The sequence below is a fragment of the Balaenoptera borealis genome (assembly GCF_965194805.1).
Source record: "Balaenoptera borealis genome assembly, chromosome: 8".
NCBI lineage: Eukaryota > Metazoa > Chordata > Mammalia > Artiodactyla > Balaenopteridae > Balaenoptera > Balaenoptera borealis.
In genome coordinates, this window is record NC_138865.1 from 99,701,068 (window position 1) to 99,719,426 (window position 18,359).

The 18,359-nt window shown below is 42.8% G+C and overlaps 1 protein-coding gene across 1 annotated transcript in view; it reads right to left on the reverse strand.

Moving 5' to 3' along the window:
• Nucleotides 1-9,184, reverse strand: part of LOC309634274 (thioredoxin) — a 20,267-nt gene extending 11,083 nt beyond the window's left edge. Inside the window, exon 1 of the mRNA XM_082404253.1 lies at nt 8,965-9,184. Coding sequence (XP_082260379.1) covers nt 8,965-8,988 — 24 coding nt within the window. The 5' untranslated portion in view covers nt 8,989-9,184. The remainder of the gene's footprint in view (nt 1-8,964) is intronic.
• Nucleotides 9,185-18,359: the final 9,175 nt, after the last annotated feature.

Here is an 18,359-nt window from a genome sequence, read left to right on the forward strand (position 1 = left end):
CTGGAATGGTAGGTCATGACTTCTGTACCCTTTTCAGTTATGCAGGTACAAACCTGCATACAAATAAACACACCACACCTTTGGGTGTGGGGAGGTGTGTGCATGCAGTGGAGGGTGCACACAGAGAGTAAGAAGTACAGAAATTATTTTCCCAAACTATCACCGATTTTTTTCCAGATGAATTTCCTTCAAAGCCTTCCCTAATGTGACTTATTTAGGTCAAACCAGCCATTCTTTACTGCAAGATCCAGATAAGACAGGAAAATAAAGATTGACAATGTCTGGTCAGATGAATACATGGTTTTGTGAACATGGTTGGCCCTCAGTAAATACTGGTGAGGTTACTCTCAACCTAGAATATCTTTCAGCAATGACTTTTGACTTCACTGAACATGAGTCGCAGAGCCAGGTATATGTAAGACTTCATGACAAGTTCTATTCTCTGGATAATAAAGTTTGCCTAAAACAGACATCAGTGTGAGAATGATTCAATATTATCTGACTAAGAAGCAAACCATAATTTCTACCTCCCAGAAACTACCAGTGAGGACTGATAAAGGTCCCCATCACTAACACAAACATTCTGAAAACAAAACAATGTATTTGGGGCAGATGAATAAAAGCAGCATCTAGCATCTCTTTTCCTAAACACACCCATTCCGAAGGTAATCAACAGGCATAAGAGTGGTTTGTAAAGCATTTAGCAAAGTGCCTGTGTGTTAAAGATGGGAGTTCAAGAAATGGCAGCAGGGACTTCCCAGGTGGCACAGTGGTTAAGAATCCGCCTGCCAATGTAGGGTACATGGGTTCAAGCCCTGGTCCGGGAAGATCCCACATGCCGAGGAGCAACTAAGCCTGCGCACCACAACTACTGAGCTTGCGCTCTAGAGCCCGTGCTCCACAACAAGAGAAGCCACAGCAATAAGAAGCCCGCGCACTGCAATGAAGAGTAGCCACTGCTCGCCACAACTAGAGAAAGCCTGCGTACAGCAACAAAGACCCAACAGACAAAAATAAATAATAAATAAGTTAAAAAATATATATATAAAATGAATAACAATCCTGCAGCCTGTGGAACAAAAACCACATTCACAGAAAGATAGACAAGATGAAAAGGCAAGGGACTATGTACCAGATGAAGGAACAAGATAAAACCCCAGAAAAACAACCAAATGAAGTGGAGATAGTCAACCTTCCAGAAAAAGAATTCAGAATAATGATAGTGAAGATGATCCAGGACCTCGGAAAAAGAATGGAGGCAAAGATCGAGAAGATGCAAGAAATGTTTAACAAAGATCTAGAAGAATTAAAGAACAAACAAACAGATGAACAATACAATAAATGAAATGAAAACTACCCCAGAAGGAATCAACAGCAGAATAACTGAGGCAGAAGAACGATAAGTGACCTGGAAGACAGAATGGTGGAATTCAGTGCTGTGGAACAGAATAAAGAAAAAAGAATGAAAAGAAATGAAGACAGCCTAAGAGACCTCTGGGACAACATTAAACGCAACAACATTCGCATTATAGGGGTCCCAGAAGGAGAAGAGAGAGAAAGGACCAGAGAAAATATTTGAAGAGATTATAGTCGAAAACTTCCCTAACATGGGAAAGGAAATAGTCACCCAAGTCCAGGACGTGCAGCGAGTCCCATACAGAATAAACCCAAGGAGAAACATGCCAAGACACATAGTAATCAAATTGGCAACAATTAAAGACAAAGAAAAATTATTGAAAGCAGCAAGGGAAAAACGACAAATAACATACAAGGGAACTCCCATAAGGTTAACAGCTGATTTCTCAGCAGAAACTCTACAAGCCAGAAGGGAGTGGCATGATATACATAAAGTGATGAAAGGGAAGAACCTACAACCAAGATTACTCTTCCCGGCAAGAATCTGATTCAGATTCGAAGGAGAAATCAAAAGCTTTACAGACAAGCAAAAGCTAAGAGAATTCAGCACCACCAAACCAGCTCTACAACAAATGCTAAAGGAACTTCTCTAAATGGGAAACACAAGAGAAGAAAAGGGAAAAGGACCTACAAAAACAAACCCAAAACAATTAAGAAAATGGTCTTAGGAACATACATATCAATAACTGCCTTAAACGTGAATGGATTAAATGTTCCAACCAAAAGACACAGGCCTGCTGAATGGATACAAAAACAAGACTCATATATATGCTGTCTACAAGAGACCCACTTCAGACCTAGGGACACATACAGACTGAAAGTGAGGGGGTGGAAAAAGATATTCCATGCAAAAAGAAATCAAAAGAAAGCTGGACTAGCTATACTCATATCAGATAAAACAGACTTTAAAATAAAGAATGTTACAAGAGACAAGGAAGGACACTACATAATGATCCAGGGATCAATCCAAGAAGAAGATATAACAATTATAAATATATATGCACCCAACATAGGAGCACCTCAATACATAAGGCAACTGCTAACAGCCATAAAAGGGAAAATCGACAGTAACACAATAATAGTGGGGGACTTTAGGGCTTCCCTGGTGGCGCAGTGGTTGAGAATCTGCCTGCTAATGCAGGGGACATGGGTTCGAGCCCTGGTCTGGGAAGATCCCACATGCCGTGGAGCAACTAGGCCTGTGAGCCACAACTGCTGAGCCTGCGCACCTGGAGCCTGTGCTCTGCAAGAAGAGAGGCCCCGTGCACCACGATGAAGAGTGGCCCCCGCTTGCCGCAACTGGAGAAAGCCCTCGCACAGAAACGAACACCCAACACAGCCAAAAATAAATAAATAAAAATAAATTAAAAAAAAAAACACACAGTTCAGGTACTTTCTTTAAAAAAAAAAAAAGAAAAAATAATAGTGGGGGACTTTAACACCTCACTTACACCAATGGACAGATCATCCAAAATTAAAATAAATAAGGAAACAGAAGCTTTAAATGACACAATAGACCAGGTAGATTTAATTGATATTTATAGGACATTCCATCCAAAAACAGCAGATTACACTTTCTTCTCAAGTGCGCACGGAACATTCTCCAGGATAGATCACATCTTGGGTCACAAATCAAGCCTCAGTAAATTTAAGAAAATTGAAATCGTATCAAGCATCTTTTCTGACCACAATGCTATGAGATTAGAAATGAATTACAGGAAAAAAACGTAAAAAACACAAACACATGGAGGCTAAACAATACGTTACTAAATAACCAAGAGATCACTGAAGAAATCAAAGAGGAAATCGAAAAATACCTAGAGACAAATGACAATGAAAACACGATGATCCAAAACCTATGGGATGCAGCAAAAGCAGTTCTAAGAGGGAAGTTTATAGCTATACAAGCCTACCTCAAGAAACAAGAAAAATCTCGAACAATCTAACCTTACACCTAAAGGAACTAGAGAAAGAAGAACAAACAAAACCCAAAGTTAGCAGAAGGAAAGAAATCTTAAAGATCAGAGCAGAAATAAATGAAATAGAAACAAAGAAAAAAATAGCAAAGATCAAGAAACTAAAAGCTGGTTCTTTGAGAAGATAAACAAAATTGATAAACCATTAGCCAGACTCATCAAGAAAAAAAGGGAGAAGACTCAAATCAATAGAATTAGAAACGAAAAAGGAGAAGTTACAAGAGACACCGCAGAAATACAAAGCATCCTAAGAGACTACTACAAGCAACTCTACGCCAATAAAATGGACAACCTGGAAGAAATGGACAAATTCTTAGAAAGCTATAACCTTCCAAGACTGAACCAGGAAGAAATAGAAAATATGAACAGACCAATCACAAGGAATGAAATTGAAACTGTGATTAAAAATCTTCCAACAAACAAAAGTCCAGGACCAGATGGCTTCACAGGTGAATTCTATCAAACATTTAGAGAAGAACTAACACTCATCCTTCTCAAACTCTTCCAAGAAATTGCAGAGGAAGGAACACTCCCAAACCCATTCTATGAGGCCACCATCACCCTGATACCAAAACCAGACAAAGATACTACAAAAAAAGAAAATTACAGACCAATATCACTGATGAATATAGATGCAAGAATCCTCAACAAAATACTAGCAAACAGAATCCAACAACACATTAAGAGGATCATACACCATGATCAAGTAGGATTTATCCCTGCGATGCAAGGATTCTTCAATATACGCAAATCAGTCAATGTGATACACCATATTAACAAACTGAAGAATAAAAACCATATGATCATCTCAATAGATGCAGAAAAAGCTTTTGACAAAATTCAACACCCATTTATGATAAAAACTCTCCAGAAAGTGGGCATACAGGGAACCTACCTCAACATAATAAAGGCCATATACAACAAACCCACAGCAAATATCATTCTCAATGGTGAACAACTGAAAGCATTTCCTCTAAGATCAGGAACAAGACAAGGATGTCCACTCTCACCACTATTATTCAACATAGTTTTGGAAGTCCTAGCCACGGCAACCAGAGAAGAAAAAGAAATAAAAGGAATACAAATTGGAAAAGAAAAAGTAAATCTGTCACTGTTTGCAGATGACATGATACTATACATAGAGAATGCTAAAGATGCCACCAGAAAACTACTAGAGCTAATCAATGAATTTGGTAAAGTTGCAGGATACAAAATTAATGCACAGAAATCTCTTGCATTCCTATACACTAATGATGAAAAATCTAAAAGAGAAATTAAGGAAACATTCCCATTTACCATTGCAACAAAAAGAATAAAATACCTAGGAATAAACCTACCTAAGGAGACAAAAGACCTGTATGCAGAAAACTATAAGACACTGATGAAAGAAATTAAAGACGATACCAACAGATGGAGAGATATACCATGTTCTTGGATTGGAAGAATCAACATTGTGAAAATGACTATACTGCCCAAAGCAATCTACAGATTCAATGCAATCCCTATCAAATTACCAATGGCATTTTTTACAGAACTAGAACAAAAAATCTTAAAATTTGTATGGAGACACAAAAGACCCCGAATAGCCAAAGCAGTCTTGAGGGGAAAAAACGGAGCTGGAAGAATCAGACTCCCTGACTTCAGACTATACTACAAAGCTACAGTAATCAAGACAACATGGTACTGGCACAAAAACAAAAACATAGATCAATGGAACAAGATAGAAAGCCCAGAGATAAACCCACGCACCTATGGTCGACTATGACAAAGGAGGCAAGGATATACAATGGAGAAAAGACAGTCTCTTCAATAAGTGGTGCTGGGAAAACTGGACAGCTACATGTAAAAGAATGAAATTAGAACACTCCCTAACACCATACACAAAAATAAACTCAAAATGGATTGGAGACCTAAATGTAAGACTGGACACTATAAAACTCTTAGAGGAAAACATAGGAAGAACATTCTTTGACATAAATCACAGCAAGATCTTTTTTGATCCATCTCCTAGAGTAATGGAAATAAAAACAAAAATAAACAAATGGGGCCTAGTGAAACTTAAAAGCTTTTGCACAGCAAAGGAAACCATAAACAAGACGAAAAGACAACCCTCAGAATGGGAGAAAATATTTGCAAATGAATCAACAGACAAAGGATTAATCTCCAAAATATATAAACAGCTCATTCAGCTCAACATTAAAAAAACAAACAACCCAATCCAAAGATGGGCAGAAGACCTAAATAGACATTACTCCAAAGAAGACATACAGATGGCCAAGAAGCACATGAAAAGCTGTTCAACATCAGTAATTATTAGAGAAATGCAAATCAAAACTACAATGAGGTATCACCTCACAACAGTTAGAATGGGCATCATCTGAAAATCTACAAACAATAAATGGTGGAGAGGGTGTGGAGAAAAGGGAACCCTCTTGCACTGCTGGTGGGAATGTAAATTGATACAGCCACCATGGAGAACAGTATGGAGGTTCCTTAAAAAACTAAAAATAGAATTACCATATGATCCAGCAATCCCACTACTGGGCATATACCCAGAGAAAACCACAATTCAAAAAGACACATGCACCCCAATGTTCATTGCAGCACTATTTACAATAGGCATGTCATGGAAGTAACCTAAATGCCCATCGACAGACGAATGGATAAAGAAGTTGTGGTACATATATACAATGGAATATTACTCAGCCATAAAAAGGAACGAAATTGGGTCATTTGTTGAGACGTGGATGGATCTAGAGACTGTCATACAAAGTGAAGTAAGTCAGAAAGAGAAAAACAAATATCATATATTAACGCATGTATGTGGAACCTAGAAAAATCGTACAGATGAACCGGTTTGCAGGGCCAAAGTTGAGACACAGATGGAGAGAACAAACATATGGACACCAAGGGGGGAAAACCGCAGTGGGGTGGGGATGGTGGTGTGGTGAATTGGGCGATTGCGATTGACATGTATACACTGATGTGTATAAAATTGATGACTAATAAGAACCTGCTGTATAAAAAAATAAATAAAATTTAAAAATTTTTTAAAAAAAGAAGAAAAGAAATGGCAGTGGCCATTCTTAAAAAAACTTTTCATTTCTTCCTCCTCACTTTTATAGTCCATTAATGGACTGAAATGGAGCTGAAATGGCTCCAGTGGCTCTAAACTACCAAAACCTCAGAGTTGTCTTGGCTGGCCCACGGCACCAAGTCCATCAGGATGAAAATCTAAAGTGTACTCAATATTTACAAGAAACATTAGCTTAGCTTTTGATTGACTCTGGATCATAGTTTTGAAGATCAACTGATTATCAGGGATTTGGGCCCCAGGCCATAGTGCTTTTCTGGGTAATGAATTTCCTGTCACCCTTGTACATCTTGGTACTGATGAGGGGAGGAGGGTGCCACAATTATGACAACTAAAATAGGGAAAGACCGAAATGTGCTCCAGGAACCAATTTTCTGCTTGTAGTGTTTGGATTCTGAGACAATTCATATAGACCAAAGATTTCTCACTCCTTTCATAGGTTTTCACATGTTCTACTGATGAGGTCACCAGACTCTGCAGAAGACCACCTGCTCCTCCTCTCATAGACTGTTGTTTGTCACTCAGTAGACACTGAATAAAAATATGTGAAAAAACTCAATATTAAGGCTCTCTCTTTTCTTTTCTTCTTTTTTTATAAATTTATTTATTTTTGGCTGCATTGGGTCTTCGTTGCTGCACACGGGCTTCTCTCTAGTTGCGGCGAGCGGGGGCTACTCTTCGTTGTGGTGCACAGGCTTCTCATTGCGGTGGCTTCTCTTGTTGCAGAGCATGGGCTCTAGGTGCGCGGGCTTCAGTAGTTGTGGCACGCGGGCTCAGTAGTTGTGGCTCGCGGGCTCTAGAGCGCAGGCTCAGTAGTTGTGGCACACGGGCTTAGCTGCTCCGTGGCATGTGGGATCTTCCCGGACCAGTGCTCGAACCCGTGTCTCCTGCACTGGCAGGCGGATTCTCAACCACTGCGCCACCAGGGAAGCCCAAGGCGCTCTCTTTTCAACCAATGAAAAGGTTGTTAATAAGTCATAAAAGGTTCACATCCCTTGACCCTGCACTCAAGACCCTAACCTGAGGAAACAGCCTGAACTCTGTATAAAGCCTCACGAACAGAAACATTCACTGAAGCGTGGAAAACTGCCCAAATGTCCAGCAATGTCTTCAGATATTGAAATGATTACAAAAAGCTTCTAATTACATGGAAAGTGTTCAGGCTAAATTAGACGACAAACACACAGCTCGGAAATAAAAATAACCTCAACTATTTTGTGGTTGCGTCTAGGAAACAGAAGATCTCTCTTCCCAAACCTTCTACAACGATCTTTATGTTTTCTGGTTGTAAAAGGAACAAAAAGATAAGGAACCATTAACAGACAAACTTCCATTTCCAAAGCTAACCCCAGCACCTAAACCAGGTCGGGGCACTCGACCCGCCTTTCCCCTGCTTTACTGGGGTGGGCGGTATCGCAGGATAAACGGTTTCGTCCCACTGTTTGAGTAACATCAGTTTTCTCCCACTCAGTTTTGTGCCTCTGCATTTAACATCCACTTCTTGAGGGGCCACAGTACACCAGACACTGTTAGGCTCTTGAGTTTTCCGAGCAGGAGGGTATTAAGTTTGCAATAACTCTCGACATGGAACACTTTTTGTCTTGGGCATTCCTAAAAGGACAGAACCGCCGTCTGGGTACCCGAAAGCCGACGAGCACACAGCGGGGCGCGGCCGCTCTCAGGGGCACTCCTGGCTCCAGCGAAACCCACCGACCACGAAGTTCACCGTGGGTGAATCACAGATGGTTAGGGCAGTGAAGGTCCCTGGGCCCAGCCTTGGGGGCTGAGTCATTCCAAAGCCAGAGCTGCCGGAAACACGCCCTGCGCCGCAGGAGGAGGAGTCCCGAGGGCGCGGCCCGGACTTCACCTCCTTGCCGCCACCTGGGCCCCTAGAGCCGGACTTAGTACAAGCGAAGGGGTTTGGGGGGTGTCTCCAGCCCGGAACCGCTCCCTTCGCGCGGATGCAGCACGCGTCAGCTCTGCGGCCAGGCAGTGCTGGAGGCAGCCGGGGGTGTCCGGCCTAGATCCACGCCCCAGGGAGCTCACTGCACCCAGCGCGGGTGGATCACGCCGCTCCCCGGGGAGAGAGTGGCAGCCAGCAAGCCCGGGCTTTCTCCAAGGAGCCCTCCACCTCCTTGCCCGGGCCCGTGTCGGGGCCAAAGGCAGACTCCCTCCATCCTTTACCCAATCGCGGTTTCCCGGCTGGGGTGGGGAGGGGGCGGAGGCTCAGTGGAGGACTCCAGGGCGCTCCCCACGCGCGTGCATCCCCCGGGCGCATAGGTTACGCGGACCTAGCCCTCCAGGGCACGCTCCACCGCCCCGGGAGCGCCCAGGCCCGGGCTTCTCGCAGTCCCAGGCCGAGTCGCCGCGTCCCCTTCCTCCAGGGATGCGAAGGGGCGGCCTGCCCACCTCCGGCCCACCGCCTACCCCACCTGCTGGGGCTGCGCGCCGCGCCCTGGCCGGCCCCGGAACACTTACCTTGCTCTCAATCTGCTTCACCATCTTGGCTGCTGGGGTCTGACTAGCGACCTTACAGTAGAATATACGGAAGCGGATCCAAGACGCCGAACGAAGCTTGGAGAGCGCGCAGCCCGCTTTCCCTTTATAGCAACGGTGGGCGGGGCGGGCGGGCGCGCGCGGCGTAAGTGTGGCGGGGGCGCGCCCGCTGGGGCCTCCTGGGCCCGCCAAGGCGTCTGGGCTACGCCCCGCCTCCCGGATGCGGCCGGACGGGGGCGGGACCGCCGGCAGGGGCGGGGCCGGAGGGGCAGGGCTGGGGCAGGGCTGGGGCAGGGCTGGGGCAGGGCTGGGGCAGGGCTGGGGCAGGGCTGGGGCAGGGCTGGGGCGGGCGCGGGGCGGAGCTCCTGGGAGTCCTCTGGGCTGGAGACCTTCGGCGCCTCCCACCTGTACCCCACCTGGGAGTGGGGATGGGCGACGTGAAGGGCGCCTGCACTGTGCATGGCGGGCGGAGGCCACCCCCCTAGAGCTACAGGGTCACCTGGGAAGGGGCCAGCCAGGCCTTAATCGGACGTGCCCAGGCTCGAGAAGAGGCCACCTACGATTCCTCGGAAAGGCCCGTCGCACCCCTGCCCGCCAGCCCCGCGAACCCCACAAAATGCTGAGTAACGATAACCAGGAAGTGTTTCTGCGTGTGCACCTCCGCCTCCTTTCCGGAATTTATCGCGAAGGTTCTCTTCTCTTCCCTCCTTCCTGTTTTTTCACTTTAACGGGGAACCTGCTGCTCCAGCGTGACACAGCAGTTTAGTGCGGTAGTGACGGCCGGGAGGTGGCTGGAATCCTGCGAAGCAGACAGCTAATGAGGGTTGAAAGTCCCGCCAGAGTGACGCAGTTGTGACCCTGAGCAGGCGTTGACCTCCCGGTGCCTCAGCTTTCCTTTCTGTAAAAGGAGAATCATGATGGTCCCTAACTCCTGGCAGTGGTGTTTTGAGGATTAAATAAAGTGCTTGTAAAGTGATTAGGAGAGTGCTTGGCACATGGTAGGCACTCAAAACGTAGTTATAATTAAAGCAGTTGTGAGCACTAATTAGTCGTGCTTGGGGTCATGTGTTGGCAGGACTGGGGATCGTGGAAGGCGAGTATGTTAGCTGGCATTGTGAAGCCAGGAGGGAAGCTGGAAGTGGAAATGGGCAAGTTGTTGAGCTGGAATGAGAGCCAGGAGGCTGGAAAGGAGTGGGATGCTGTTGGGGTGAGAGGGTGGAGCATGAATTTTCAGGTGGAGGCACTCTGGATGCAGCTCATCTAGGTGTGATTGGCTGGGATGGTGAAACTGCTCCCTGGCTTCTGTCTGCTCTTTCAAACAGAGAGGAGGGAAGGAAAACAGAGGTTTTGAACCTCTTGTGCAAAGTTTCTAAAAGGTTGAGGAACACAGTCCATGGGTAAGGATATAGACAAGGGACACATTCTAAAGACAGTCCTAGACAGAGGGAGCATGGGCTGGCCTGAATGCAGCAACCTTCCTGTAGAGAATAAGGACTAGTGGGGCAGAGAAGAGGCCTTATGGGGTACCAGGAGCACAATACAAAATTTGCTTTGCTACTGCTGTGTCTTCAGCCCAACTTACATCCCAGCTTCTGGGCCTATTAGTTGGTACATTTACACGGGAGATGACAATAAATATTTGAGCTGTAGGAAGTGGAGGTACAGATCTCCATTGGCCATCCAAACCACCCTCAGCTGACATCTCCTCTTCAAGGACCTTCCAAATGTCCAGGACCAATGTAGAGGGGAGATTATGGGGGATGCTACAATTACAGTGAACAGGGAACTGGCAGGCAAGCATGTGTATTAAGAGCCTGGACTCTGCAATTAGATTCCCTGTCCTCATACCACTCTACCACTTAGTGTCTGGGTAGCTCTAGACAAGTCTAAACAGCCTTCCTATGCCTCAGTTTCCTCACCTATAAAATGGGGATAATAATACCCTGTGCTACTAGAAGGGTCGAGTGAGCTAAAATATATGTAAAGTGCTTAGAACCATGCCTGGTACACAGTAAGTGCTACATAAACTGTGTTTACAGGCTATTAATAAGATGGTGACATCCCTGTGGAATGATGGCAGAGGTGGAAGGGGAGACTGTAAAACAGGTGTCAAAGTCCTAAGTGAATTAAGTTATCAGGAAATTCGTAATGAATGGTGAGCTCGGTAGCATGAATCTCAAAGGAAAAGGATTTTTTCCCCCCTCAGAGGGCAAAAGAAAACTGGGCTAGACTTGGCCCTACCCAAAGAGGACGGTCCCCTGCTTACAGGGACATGGGAAACTCAAGTCCTTAGGATTTCAGTTGGGGCAAGGAGGTAACATTCTGTGGGGAGAGTGAGATGCAGGGGAATCGCTGGGGCAGCCCAGTGAGGGAGGATCTGTTTGTGCAGAAAGGTAGGGGTGAGAAGAGAGAGAGGGGGTGATATAAAGGCCTTTTTTGGGGGGGTTGGTTCTGTGTATTAGTCAGAACTCTCAGTTGTAAGGAGAAATTCCAGCTCAAACGGACTTAAACCAAAAAGAATTAGTAACTCATACAAGTAGGAACTCCAGAGGCCTAAAGCTGTCACAGGAGCACCATAGTTACTGTTTCATTCTCAGCGGGTTCTCCACCTAATGCAAGACTAACCCCTCCAGGCTTAGGTCCCTACCATTTTAGTGTCCCCGAAGAAAGGGCACTCTTCTCCCCTGCTCTAGTAAGTGCCCTGGAGGCCGACCTTCATTGACTTGAGTTGGGGGTAGAGGAGGGAATCAGCCTTGCTTGAACCATTTATTTCAACTAGGAGTGAGCAAATTCCAGGGGGTTACCAGAGAAAGGGGAAATGCATTTTGGACAGACTAAAATGGTATTTCTATGTTGTCAAGAAAAGCAGAAATGAGGAGCTTGGGTGATGAGGTTGCTTCAAGTTTCTGGGTCAGCTCAGTCTGAGGGGCTCCCTGAGGGACTGGAAAACTAGGTTTGCTGTCTTTGTTCAGGTTCGAATTTGAAGAAGATGCAGCTCTAGGGCTTCTGAGCAAGCTTCTCTCAGATCACACATTTCTCTAAGTATGAACCCTGACTGCCTCATTCAGCATAGCTGAAGGTATGTGATGATACCACAGACTCCTGGACCACAGCCAGGATCACAATCTTTTGAGGTATATCCCTGGACTCTGCATTTTAAAGCAGCATCCCAGGTGATTAGATACACTAAGATTTGATAAACTTGGCCTTGGGATCTCCAAAGGGAGGCCAACAATTAGTGAAGCTTAAAGATTGTCTAGCAAGAGAGTTGAGATGAAGACACAAAAGTGAACATGTAAGTGATATGAAATTGGGAGCTCAAAATACAATGGTAAAGAAGATGGAGCTCAAAATACAGTGGTAAAGAAGGAAAAGGAACAAATACAACTGTTGAGCAGTCATTCAGTTCCAGGCCTGGAGCTGGGCATATTGCATCATTCTTCTCAACATCCCCTAGGACATAGATTTAATTCTTCCCATTCTACAGAGAGAATGAAGGGGAGAAAGTGCCAGCACAGTTTTCAAGCCAGCCCACCTACATGTCTTGAATTTCCTCATGCCACCAGTGACAAATATCTAACATTCCTTATACTAATTTATGAACTCTAACTATAAGGATATTTGAATAGTTTGCAGAAACTCCCTCTAGAACATCAGTTCCTATTTGGGGATTTTCAGATGCTGATTTAAACACCCCAGGAGTAGACTCCTGATTAGATACTTAAACTGTTAACTGTTTAGATTTTAAAAACTAATATACATATAAATACATTCCACAATTTCAGTGCTAAGTATTTTAATGTAAACTTCAGTATAATAACCCCTGTGAGTAGCCTGCACACCACTGCTCTTTACCTCCCTTCATCTGGTGCAATCGCCCCCCTCCCTGCCCCCTCAAACCCTTTCACTGTGTACCTTGCTGAAACTAGCTGGATTGAGCAGCACCGATATATTGTTAGCCCCTTCTCAGATGTTTCTTCTACCTTATCTGAAACTTCTGCTCTTCTCAAGTGTGGGCTCCATGTACACCAGGGCCCAGGAAGTCAGGCAAACCCCTCCTCTTGCTGCTTCCAGATTCCGTCTCCTTTTCCAAGAAGCCCACGGATGGCTCTATTTAAAAAAAAAAAAAAAAAAAAGGAAAGAAGCAAGAAACTTGACCCTTACCTCACGCCATACAACAAAATAACGCAAAATTTACAACTTCTAGAAGAAGATGTTGGAAATAAATCTTTGCAACCTTGGGGCAAATATTTCTTAGGCAGGACACTGAAATCGCTAACTATAAAAGAAAAACCTAATAAATTTCACTTCATTAAAATTTGAAACCTCTACTCTTTGAAAAACAATGTTAAACAACTGGTAAAAACATGGCAATAACTGGAACACACACTTCTCAAAAGAAGATATCTGAGTGACCAATAAGTATGCAAACAGAAAAATGCTCGACATCATTAGGCATCAGGGAATTTCAAAACCACAATGAGATACCACTTTGTACCCACTAGACTGGTAAAATTAAAAAGACTGGTAACACCAAATGGTGGTGAGATTGTAGATTAACTGGAAGTAATTTTGATACATTGCTGATAGGAGTGTAAAATTGGAAAACAGTTTGGTAAATTTGTTTTGTTTTCCTTTTTTTTTTTTTTTTAAGTAAAGTTAAACATACATTTAACATATGGTCCAGTAATTCCACTTCTGGATATTTACCCAAAGGAAATTAAAACACAAATCCACACAAAGACTTGCATATGAATGTTCATAGCAACTTTATTCACAGTAGCCCCAAACTAAACCCAAATGTTCATCAACAGGTGAAAACTATTACTAATACCACTAATGGAAGTGATATATCCAGATGATAGAATACTTCTGAGCAACAAAGAGAACTACTATATATACAATAAAATGGATGAATATCAAAAATACTATGCTGAGTTGGAAGAAACCAGACAGAAAAGACTACATACTCCAAAAATCTATTCATATGAAGTTCTAGAACAGGTAAGACTAATCTATAGCGACAGAAAGCAAATCAACAGTTTCATGATGCTGGGGTGGGGGGATTGCCGAGAGGCATAGGGAAACTTTTTGGTGATTATATAGATCTACACATTTTTTACAATTCATGGAACCATGCACTAAAGATGGGTACATTTTATTTATTATGGGTGCAAACTATATCCGCAATAAAGTTGATTTAAACAGCTAAACTGTAGTCTCTGAATAATCCTTTCTGGTCACAGAAGCCATCCTTAAGACATTAAAATACTCACAAAGCAACAGAGATGGGATAAATTGAAGCATTTAGGCAGTGCTCTAATTTGCACCACATAAGTTGTAAGCATGGCTAACCAAGACGGTGCATGCAAAACTAGATATCCTTTTATATGAAGTAGCATTCATATAGGATATAAGATGTTAAACATATACAATCTAATTGGTGTGACATACCCTACTTACTCTAAATCCAGAGACATGGAGAACCACTGAGGGAAAAATACAAGTAAAACCTGGTGGACTCTTTATAAAGGGCCACCTTGGGAGTGTCTGAGCCATCCACAGTGAAGAAAGCACATAGTTAACAAAGGTAGGGTAAGACTCCTCACACCCCCAAATGAGGTAAAAAACAAGGATGTCCACTCTCACCACGTCTAGTCACCATTGTACTGCAGGTTCTAGCCAGAGCAATTAGGCAAGGAAAAAAAAAGCATCCAGATTGGAAAGGAAGAACTAAAGCTATCTCTATTTGCAAATGACATGATCTTGTATACAGAAAATCCTAAAGATCCTAAAAACTATTAGAATAAGCAAGTTCAGCAAGGATGCAGGATATAGGCTCAGTATATAAAATTCAAAAAGAATGAATTACTTGGACATAATTTAATAAGAAGTGTGACACTTGTACAGTGAAAACTGCAAAACCTCATTGAAAGAAATTAAAGAGTTAAACAAATGAAAAGACATCCCATGTTCATGGATTGGAAGACAATATTATTAAGATGTCAATACTTCCCAATTGATCTATAGATTCAGTACAATCCCTATCAAAATCCCAACTGCACTTTTTGGCTGAAGTTGACAAGCTGATCCTAAAATTGATATGGAAATGCAAAGGAAACAGAATAGCTAAAAGAATCTTGAAAAACAAGAGCAAAGTTGGAGGACTCACACTTTCTAATTTTAAAACTTACTACAAAAGCTACAGTAATCAAAACAGTGTGGTACTAGCATAAGGATAGACATATAGATCAGTAGGACAAAATTGAGAGTCCAGAAATAAACCCATAAATCTATGGTCAACTGACTTTCAACAAGGGTGCAAGACCATTATGGGGAAAGGACAGTATCTTCAGCAAATGGTGCTGGGACAATTGGATATCCACATGCAAAAGAATGAGATTGGACCCATACCTTATACCATTGGCAAAAATGAACTCAAAATGGATCAAAGACCTAAATGTAAGAGCTAAAACTATTAAACTCTTAGAGGAAAACATAGGTATACATTTCTGTGACCTTGGATTAGGCAATGATTTCTTAGAGATGACACCAAAAGAACAAGCAACCAAGTAAAAAATAGACAAATTGGACTTCTTCAAAATTAAAATTTTTTTCTCCAAAGCACACCATCAAGAAAGTGAAAAGACACACAGTGGGAGAAAATATTTGTAAATTACATATTTGATATGAGACTTGTATCTAGAATACATAAAGAACTCTTACAACTCAACTGTAAAAAGACAACTCATTAAAAAAAAAATTGGCAAAGGATTTGAATAGACATTTCTCCAAAGAAGACAGACAAATGGCCAAGAAGCACATGAAAATATGTTCAACATCGTTAATCATTACAGAAATGCAAATCAAAACCACAATGAGATACTACTTCACACCCACTAAGATGGCTATAATAAGATTAAAACAAGTGTTGGTGAGGATGTGGAGAAATCAGAATGCTGATACACTGCTGGTAGAAATGAAAAATGGTGCAGCTGCTGTGAAAAACAGTTTGGCAGTTCCTCAATAAATTAAACATAGAGTTACTATATAATTTAGCAATTCTGCTCCTAGGTATATACCCAAAAAAGTTGATAATATATACATACACACAAAAAAACTTGCACATGAATGGTCATAGCAGCATTATTCTTAATAGCAAAAATGTAGCAATAACCCAAATATCCATCAATTAATGAATGAATAACAAAATGTGGGATAGCCATACAACAGAATATTTTTTGACCATAAAATGGAATGAAGTTATGATACATGCCACAATAAAGATGAACCTTGAAAACATGCTAAGTGAAAGAAGCCAGACAGAAAAGGCCATGTAGTATATGATTCCATTTATCTGAAATGACCAAAACAGGCAAATCCATAGAGTCCATTAGTGGTTCCAGGGAGTGGGGGGAGTAGGAGATGGGGAGTGACTACTAATGGATATGGAGTTCTTTTTTTTTTTTAATTTAATTAATTAATTAATTAATTTTTTTGCTGCATTGGGTCTTCGTTGCTGCGTGCGGGCGCTCCGCAGCTGTGGCGAGCAGGAGCCACTCTTCACGGCAGTGTGCGGGCCTCTCACTGCAGTGGCCTCTCCCACTGAGGAGCACTGGCTCCAGGTGTGCGGGCCTCAGCAGCTGCAGCACGCGGGCTCAGTAGTTGTGGCTCGCAGGCTTAGTTGTTCTGCAGCATGTGGGATCCTCCTGGAACAGGGCTCTAACCCGTGTCCCCCGCACTGGCAGGAGGACTCCCAACCACTGTGTCACCAGGGAAGTCCTGGAGTTCCTTTCTGAGGTCTTGAAAATGTTCTGAAGTTAGATAATGGTGATGATTATATAACTTTGTGAATATGTTAAAAACCATTTAACTATAAAACAAAAATGGGATAAAGATATCTATTGTGCCTTCACCAAATCATCTAATATAAATAAACATGCTCTGCAGATTATAGAAAAAGAAATGAAAACCTTTCCTACAGAAGCTGGCTGAGTCCAGTTCCTCTAATTGTACTTTGGAAATTTTATTTCTCCAGAAGGTAGAGAGATAAAATGTGGGTAGATTATCTTTGCCCGGTGTCATTAACAACTGGTCTAGAGGTAAAAGTGACCCTGACTCTTGTGGGGAGGACAACTTGCTTATCTATAACCACCAGTCAATCAGGAGTACATATTTTCGATTATCTGCTCCTTACCTACATGGCTGCTGGTGTGCTACACCGTTCATTGGAACTCAATCCAACTATGCACAAGTATCCTTACCAGCAGATAACCTTTAAGGGAAAGAGGCTGATGCCATAAAAGAATTTTACTTGGCTGGAGCCTTAAGATGTAAAAGAAGTAAGACTTCATTTGAAATACATGATTGTCTAGGATGTCTAATCCTAGAACTATTTAGAAATCACTTTACAAAGAAGTAATTAAGTGGTCCAACAAGTGCATTCAAGATTATTCCTGATGTTGGCAACTTTGAGGGTACAGTCAAGGTGTCACAAGCAAAGATGTAAACACATTATTGGTTGGATTTTTCTGTTATATTGGCCTTTACCTTTTGTTTATCTTTGTCACTTGGCATATGTTTGTGAGGCCTGTGTTCTCTCATGATTCTCCTCCTAGAAAAATAGTGTTAGTCTTTAATTAGAGTCTTTATCAGCAAAGGGAATTGAAGAGACAACAATATTTAAAAATGAATCAGGGCTTCCCTGGTGGCGCAGTGGTTAAGAATCCTCCTGCCAATGCAGGGGACACAGGTTCAAGCCCTGGTCCGGGAAGATCCCACATGCCGCGGAGTGATTAAGCCCGTGAGCCACAACTACTGAGCCCGTGTGCCACAACTACTGAAGCCCCCACGCTTAGAGCCCGTGCTCCACAACAAGAGAAGCCACCGCAATGAGAAGCCTGCGCACTGCAGCAAAGAGTAGCCCCCGCTCGCCACAACCAGAGAAAATGCCGCGTGCAGCAATGAAGACCCAATGCAGCCAAAAATAAACTTATGAAAAAAGCCAAAGAATCATTGTAGTAACTTTTACTGGATTCACGTGAGGTCATCTTTGTTTTGCTCATAAAGGATATCTTTACTCCAATAAAGCACTTGGCATTTCCTCATTTCTACTTCACTGCTACTGTCCTGGTTCAGACCACTTCATCTCTTACCTGGACCACAGCCATACCTTTGTGACTCATCCCGCTTCTACCATGCTTGCTCCACTATGATCCATTCTTTACACATCAGTATGTACATCTGATGTACACGTCACACCTCTGCTTAAAACCAACCCTTCAATGACCTTTTCATTGCTCCCTGAATAGAACGCAAATACTGCCCACGGTCACAAGAACGGAAAACAGACTTAGATGTGCAGCTCTGATCAGACC